This window comes from Columba livia, chromosome 5 (assembly GCF_036013475.1).
Source record: "Columba livia isolate bColLiv1 breed racing homer chromosome 5, bColLiv1.pat.W.v2, whole genome shotgun sequence".
Classification (NCBI taxonomy): Eukaryota; Metazoa; Chordata; class Aves; order Columbiformes; family Columbidae; genus Columba; species Columba livia.
The window spans coordinates 5067544-5075712 of NC_088606.1; the positions used below are offsets into that span (position 1 = coordinate 5067544).

An 8169-nucleotide genomic window follows, 5' to 3' on the forward strand; every position below is an offset into this window, starting at 1 on the left:
TGAAGGAATGAAATGCTTGGCTCGTGGTCAAGCTGCATAGAGTGGGGAAGGTCTGCAAGAGCCTCCTTGCACCCACAGCTTGTCGGTGTTCCGTGAGTCATTCTGCTTCCTTGTGGGTTTTCTAAAAGGGACCCCGGGCTCAGCTACAGCTCAGCCCTCTGCCTCCTTTGGGGCATGTACCATACTGCTGCTGGTTTGGTTGGGAAGAGTCAAGTGCATGCGTCACACCTGGGCATGTGCTTTCGAGGGCATTGGTGTTCCTAAGCGTTGGTGACCTTTTAAAAGCCGTTCCTTCAGAAGGCAGGACTGAGTAGCTACCATGTGTTGCAAATCAAACAAGAGGAGCAGAAGGCTGGCTTGTCTGGCCAGGGCTCTCTTTCAGGAACTCAGGCAGCAAACAGAAGTGGATGGGCTTAGGAAAGGGATCTGGGGGTTGTGCTTGATGTTAAGCTCAAGAGGAGACTACGATAATGTGCCCCGGCAGGCAAAAGAGCCAGCCGTCTCCCGGGGTGCATTACGCACAGTGTAGCCAGCCAGTTGCAAAAGGAGGCTGAGGGGAGACCTTATCACTGTGTCCAACTGCCTGAAAGGCGGTTGTGGTGAGGTGAGGGCTCGTCTCTTTTGCCAGGTAACAACTGATAGAAAGAGAGGAAATGGCCTCAAGTTTCTCCAGAGGAGGTGCAGATGGGCTATCAGGAAAAAGTTCTATATTGAAAGGGTTAACGAGCATTCCAAGAAGGTACCCAGGGAAGTGCTTGAGGCACCGTGGCTGGAGGTACCCAAAAGATGTGTAAACATGGCACTTAGGGATGTGGTTTGGTGGTGTTTTTGGCAGTGATAGGTTTGCAGCTGGACTCAATGAACTTAAGGGTCTTTCCCAACTTAAATCATTCTATGATTGCGTGATACAACTTGAAGCTTACCCGGTGCAGAGTCAGGGATTGGCCTACATGGTCCTCGTGTGCCCCTTCCGGGCCCAGGTTGGACCAGATGATCTGTGTGGTCCCTTCCAAACTGGTTTTCTGATTCTGAAGAGAAGCTGCTAAATTAATGTACACTGTAATTAAGTTACAAAAGACACACCCATCATTAACCAATTGACATGATAAATGCTTTCCGACCACCTGCAAAACCAGGGGATATTTTTCAAGTTATAGATCCTTCTGCACGACAAGAGGGAGACAGAAGATTAAGTAATAAATTGTTTAGAAGCAGAGTGCTTAGCTTATATTTAGCTAATAATTAATCGAGTTATTGTGAGTACGAAACTAACCAATTATAACTAACATCATCAATTCTTTTTGGTACAGATCTACTGTGTGTCAAAATTCCCGAACATTGTAATGCATGTGTATTAATTATAGGAATATAAGCAACACAAGAGCGTCCAGTCTTTGGAGCACTTATGGAGGATGATCCCCAGTGTTCCCCAGCACTGATGAAATAAAAGATGCCTGCTTAACAGTATAATTGACTCAGCTGTTAAGTTCATTTCTCCCTTTCAATTCCATGTATTCTTTTCCTCTATATCCGTCAATAACCCCCTCCCAAAACACGGCAGTTCCTTTAAGTCTCCTCGAGGGCTAAGAAAAATCGACACCAACCCAGAAAGCCCACAGGAGCTCTGCTGCCTGTCTGAGCTTGTCCCTCGTGCAACAGGATCACGAGCAGGGTTTGCAGCAAAGTTGGTGGCAACTGCCGCTGAGAGTAGTCAGGTCTTCCATCTGTAACAGGCACAACCACCTGGCAGCAGAGCGGTTCCTTCCTCCTACACGTGAACCCATCAGGAGTGTGTCATGCTCTAAGGCAAGGCGGCAATAAACCGTGGCAGACGCTCCGTTAGCCCCTCACCTCCCGCCACCCACGTCCTGTACATCAGAGCGATGATAGGAAAGATAAGGAGGAAGGAAGAGAGACTCAGACTTCAAGTTGGAAGGTTTTAAAGGCTTTTACTAACGTTACCAATAGACAGAGAATATATACACAAAATATAAAAGCCCACCTCGAATGCTCAGTGTGCCGTTGGCGTCACTCAGCAGCAGAGCTGGGGCTGCGGGGCTGGCGGCTCCAGCAGCTGCAGCTCAGGCCCCGCGAGTCCCGGGCGGGACTGCACAGCAAACTGGAAACTGGTTGCGGGGATGCAGGGCCTGAGGGCTGTGGATCACAGGCAGACAGGCAGGGTCCTCTCCGGATGCCGGCCATGGGCGAAGAGAGAGTGACCCTCGTGTCACGGAGGCACCCCGTAGGTTAATTTAAGGGACAACAAGGTCCAAAACCAACTTTTATCAAACCGGCGAGAAACAGGGTTTTAGCACTCCAAAAGTGACTTAAATAAAGGTTCAGATGTCAGTTGAGGAAAATTATTGAGGCAGCACCTAAAACAACAGGCGGTCCACAGTGTGCACGCACGTGGCATCACCCAAAACAATGCCGGAGCCGGCCCTGAGTCCCGGAGAAGTACACACTTGCCTAAACACGGTGCAGGATTGTTTTTAAAGAGATACACGCGCTCGTAGTGAGTACGGGAAGTGTACACTTGCGATTGTGCGAGGGTAAATTTACAATACACCCGCAATCCTGCGAGAGTTAATTTACTTACACGCGCAAGTGTGCACGGAATCCTACATGTGTTTACGTGGAAGCACAGGAGGAAAATACACTCGCGATTGTGCGAGTATTAATTTTACACGCGCTCATATGGAGCACGGAAAGTTATACGTGCATGTGTGCACTAAAAGTATAAAGATACTCTCAATCCTGCGAGAAGGTTTACTCACACCCGTGGTGGCGAGGCAAGCGGAGTCCCCATCCCGGGGAGCGGGGCTCTCGGCGGCAGCATCTTGCTCGTGCTTCGAGAGACCCGCGACAATGGGCCGTGTCGACGAGAATCCCGTTTCTATCTGATCAGATCTGACTGTAGGCACTCTAGAAGCTTCTCTGCACCCCCACACTGTCTGCGGGTGCCCCTGAAGCCTCCAAACATCCCCCACACTGGGCGCGGCTCAGTGTGCCTCGGCACTCCCTTCTCCTAACGGCCCTGGCCAGGGTGCTCTGGGGCCAAACAAAAGAAGCTGTTAGCCTCAACTAGCAGAGAAAGAGGGAGATGTGCCCACTCCTTCCATACTGAAGGAGGGAGGGGGAGAGAGGGGGGGTTGCATTCTGCCACACCTCATGATCACCATCTTAATATAGGGGGTATGACGGTTACGGGATGGAATACTTAATTGGTCAATTTAAATCATCTGTTCCATCCACCCCTCCTCAAACACGCCCCTTTCACAACGGAACGTGGGAAAACTTACCAGTCCTTCTTGGCTACCATAGTAATAAATCTACACGTGAGCTTCTTTGGCATTCCCTTGGTCTCCTTATCAATGACTGGCTGCACTGGGAGGAAGAAACTCTTGAAGAAGAGCAATCTGAAAACATGGAGGAAGTCACCACTACTTCCTCTGCCACCTGGCACTTGCTGGCCATGTTCTGCACTGGATACTGAATGTGCTTTTCAAAAACCATGCTCAAATCACTATCATCACAACGATCTTCTTCACTTTCCTCTTCCTCGTGTTTCTCAACCCTGCCTCCTCTTCCTCCTCCTGCACTGTGCTGCTGCTGGATCTCTCCTCCTCACTGATACCCACATAGGCACAGCTCCTTTTCTCTAGCCACCAGCAGAGCCCAAAGAGCAGGAGAAGGACTAGACCTGCCACTGCTGCAAGGCAGAAAAGCACAGTGCTCCCAAGGCCACGCCACTCTGCTCCTGCATCCTCTCCTCCATCTGCTGCACTGGATGAACCACCTTCTGGAGGCTGATGAGTTATTCTCATTGCCCCAGTGAGGAAGCATGGACGCAAAGGGGAGCCAGATTTACAGAATCAGAGAGACCACAGCCCACCACATCAGATCTTCCGCAAAACGCTCCCTGACTCTGTGCCAGCTGAGCAGTCAGCACCCTATGCCCACGATCCCCACAAAAGTGATGCAAAAACTCACAACACAATGTTTATTCAAACACAACACTTATTGGCAGCTTTGCACATGGTAAAGCTCCCAGAAGAAACGGAATGTGTCAACGTCAGGGGTGCAGTCAATGTCCGGTTGGTAACGGAGTCCCTGTCACAAGCCTCCTCGCGACGGCCTCTTCAGCTGCATCGGGTCCCACTCCCCAGCGTGTGCTTTTGCTGGGCAGGAACGTTTCCCGCTGCCGACTGATCAGCGTGTTCCTCGTGTCCAGCGCGCTCGGTTCTGTGGCACCAGCTCCCAAGAGAGTGTCTGGGGTGGGCAGAGTGTCCCCCAGGCCCCAGAGGTCACACTGAGGCACATGGAGCGGTGCCTGTCGCTTGGTCCCTGCCCCGCCGGAGCTCCCAGCAAGAGTATCTGGGCCAATGTGAAATCGCCACCACGGCCCTGACAGTGAAAGTGGAGAGCAGGGTCACAATCCTCTTTGTCCTCACCGGCTGCTGCGCTGGGGAGACCATCGAGAGGGGAACGCTGCCACTTTGGGCGGAGGGCTGCTGCGCAGGGTGTTCCCTTTCCGTTCCGTGCCCTGCATTCTCCTCTCTTTTTTCCTCCTGGAAGACACGGTCGTCTGCCAGCAGCTGTGACCTGCGCAAACACAGCTCTGTGCGGGAAGACCTCCTTCAGCGTCCGCGGAGAAGCATTATATGAACCCGATTTAGCAGCTCCTCAAACTCAAGCTGTGCGTGCAGAAAGGCGTCAGGATTCTGTGTCAGGTGCTGGAAGAGGTTGACTGGTTGAGCCAATTGCAATTCCAGGGGCAAGTTGATCTCCTCAGGCACGTTCTCATTGCCAATGAAGAAGTGGTTCAGGTGTTTCTTCTTCAGACATCTCTGCAGGTACTGCATGATGCCGTTCAGCCATTCCCAGAAATGCCCCCTGCGCCAGTTTGACAGCGGCATGGCGCTCAGCAGATGCATCACAACTGTCTTCATTGTATAGGTGGAAAAGTCTCTGCCCAGCAGGCAGCCGACACAGAGCTGCAGGCATCTGAGGTAGCCGGTGTCAGGCTGTGCATGTTTGGCGATATGACTGAAGAACTTCCTCTCTGCCACAGCGTAGGTCTCTGGCCACATCGTGCTAGGGGTGTAGGCAGCCTCTGTATACTGGCTGCTCACAAAGATGTCCGAGGCGCCTTCTTGCACCCCGAACATCAACTCAATTGAAAGCCTTTTCCCCCGGCGATTTGTCACACAGAATTTGCAGGAGCGGTCGGAGGGCAGCATTGTTAGGCGGCGAATGGCTGAAAGAGGCAGAGCCCTCCAGGAACGTCTCACGAACATCTGGAAATAGCGCGCAGTTTTCTGCACATCTAGGTAGGAGTCAGTGCAGAGGTCGTCTAGGGTGCTGAAGCTTGCATTCCTCCCCTGCTCTTGCTCGGGGTCGTGGAGGAGGCAACGTGTCTCTCCTGCCGGCTGCTCCGTCTCACAGGTACACACCAACTCCACGCGGACGCGGAAGTTCCTCATTGGCCACACGGGGCCCGGCTCCAGGTGGAAGGTGTGTCCACGGGGGGGCTTCAAGGGCAAAAGCAGGCGGTAGGTGATGTCTTCCTCACGGGGACTCCACCCTTCAAAGGCACTGCCCACCCCGATAGCTTTTTCCAGCACTGGAAAACTAGTATTTGAGAATAAACGCTGGTAGACAAGGATGAAGATTTCCACAAGGCTCAGCACAGACGTGCAATCTCTGTCCAGGTGCTGAACTGGCCACTGTATGCCCTCCGCAAAAAACACTCCCGGGTCATTTGCATCATCATGCTCTTCTTCATCTTCATCGTCATCACCATTTTCTCCTTCGCCTTCATTCGCATCATCATGCTCTTCTTCATCTTCATCGTCATCACCGTTTTCTTCTTCGCCTTCATTTGCATCATCATACTCTTCTTCATCTTCATCGTCATCACCATTTTCTTCTTCGCCTTCATTTGCATCATCATACTCTTCTTCATCTTCATTGTCATCATCATTCTCTTCTTGATCTTCATTTGCATCATCATTCTGTTCTTCAGCTTCGTTTGCATCATCATTCTCTTCTTCAGCTCCATTTGCATCGTCATGCTCTTCTTCAGCTCCATTTGCATTATCACTTCTTTCTTCGGCTTCATTTGCATCGTTATTCTCTTCTCCATGTCTCTCCTCCTCCACGTTGTTACCGGAGCTCTCCTCTTCTCTCTCTGGCTCATGGCTCCGTTTCCTGAGCCACCAGCAGAGCCCAAAGAGCAGGACCAGGACTGCAGCAATGGCCCAGAACTGCCAGCACTGCAAGGCGGAGAGGAGCAGGGATGCCCAAGCAAAGCCGCTCTGCTCCTGGTTCCTCTGCTCCTGGTTCATCCGCTCTACCTCCTGCCACAGCCGAGTCATCTCCCGGTTCAGCATCTGCGCACGCTGCTCCATGCGCTCGCGCGTCTCCTCATCCGGCTCATAGCCGACCGGCTGCACGTTCAGCGTAAGAATTTGCCAAAGTCCGAAGGCAACGTCCAAGAGAGCCATGGCCTGCACGAGAAGGGAGAGAAGGGGCTCAGTGGGGCTGTGCGAGAGGGAGGGGGCTGGTGGCTGGGGAGCGGGGCTGGGGGCCGCAGGGAGCTGGGGGCAGGTTAGGAGCGGGGCCGAGGCAGCTGGGAGGCAGCAAGGGCTGCCCCGGCCCCAGCGGCGGCGGCTCCGTGCCCTGGCCAAGGTGCTCCCGCGAGCGGCCGGGCCCTCCATGCAGGGTGAGAACCCACCCCCGGGGGCCGCGTTTCTGCCCCGGCCCCGTCCAGCCCGGCCTCCCCCCGCCTGCGCACTCACCGCTGGCCCAGGCCGGACTGGGGCAGCGCTGCTGCTGGCGCCCCTGATAACCGCCCCGTGGGGACTCGTCCCCTGTGATGTCACAGGCGCCAGAGCACGTCACAGGCACGCCCGCCGGCCCTACCTGGTCCTGACCACCCCGGCCCAGCCACTCGCAGCTGCCCCTGGCAACCAAACACCAACCCTGACAATGTACGGACCCACCGAGCCTGACAGCACTCCCAAGGTTCTGTTTACAAAGCAGACACAAGCCCCCCACACCCTTCCCAGTTATAAAAATGGGTGATGTGACCCACGGATGTTTTGCTCCCTGACATCCTATCCCATGAGATGGGATCAGCTCCCTTGCTGCTGGCCGCTGCTCTGGTGGTCACGGCTGGGCCCTTGTTGCCTCTGGGGTGGGTGATGGTGGAAATTGCGCTGGGAAGATGGGGCCTCTCCATGGCAGGACCTCTGTTCCTGCTGTGCCACTGCGAGAGGACATTGATTCCAAAGAGACAATTCCTAAGGGTGACGAGGGGGTGCAGGTGCAGTTTTCCCAGTGGGCAGCTCCCACTGCCGATAGAGCACTGGTTTCTCCACGTCCAGCACGTTCAGTTCTGTGGTACCAGCTCCCCGGAATGTGTCTGGGATCAGCAGAGTCTCCACCTGGACCCCAGCGAACACACGGAGACACATCAGCGGTGCCTATCGCTTGGTCCCGGTGCAGGTGGAGCTGCCAAGGAGTTTCTTTTCCCATGTGAAATCGCCGCCACATTTGTGAGAGTGTGACGGGAAAGCAGGGAAAAAATCATCTTTGTAGCCACCCTGGTCTCCACTCTGTGTCCCTGTGGGATGAAGTTGTCGCCTGCAGTCAGCTGTGAGCCTCGCAAACACAGCTCTGTGCATGAAGAGCTCTTTCAGAGCCTGTCTGGCGATGAACAGTCTCGTGAGCGATCTCGCAGCTCCATGTCGTGGTGTAACTCCAGCCAGCAATAGAGCCGCCAGAGCCGCTTGTTGACTCCCCCGTCCTCCCATCCCCCAATAGGGGAGAGACAGGAAAGGGAAGGGAGAAACTCGTGGAATGGCATAAACAGCGTTTCATAAAATAACAAAATATCACTAATACACCACTAGTAAAAATAATGTACATGAAATGGAAATAAAACACAAAAGGTACCCAGTGCAATTCCTCTTGAACTCTGCCTGCACCGAGCAGCCCGTCCCAGGAAGCAGCACCCTCGTCCAGAAGAACCGATCCCAGAGAGAGAAGACAGAAAAAGGCAGAAAGGCCCAGCGGCCTCTGCAAAACGGCAGAATGGCAAAAGACCGAAATAAAGAAACTCCCGAACAGAACTCCTCCAAACAGGTCTCCGTCCCAGCTCTG

The 8169-nt window shown here is 53.6% G+C and overlaps 1 protein-coding gene across 1 annotated transcript; it reads right to left on the reverse strand.

Annotated features, from left to right (window-relative positions):
• Nucleotides 1–3994: 3994 nt before the first annotated feature.
• Nucleotides 3995–6953, reverse strand: LOC135579508 (inositol 1,4,5-trisphosphate receptor-interacting protein-like 1). The gene has a single exon (XM_065063183.1). The coding sequence runs from the start codon at nt 6720–6722 to the stop codon at nt 4641–4643; it is 2082 nt and encodes a 693-aa protein (XP_064919255.1). The 5' UTR covers nt 6723–6953; the 3' UTR covers nt 3995–4640.
• Nucleotides 6954–8169: the final 1216 nt, after the last annotated feature.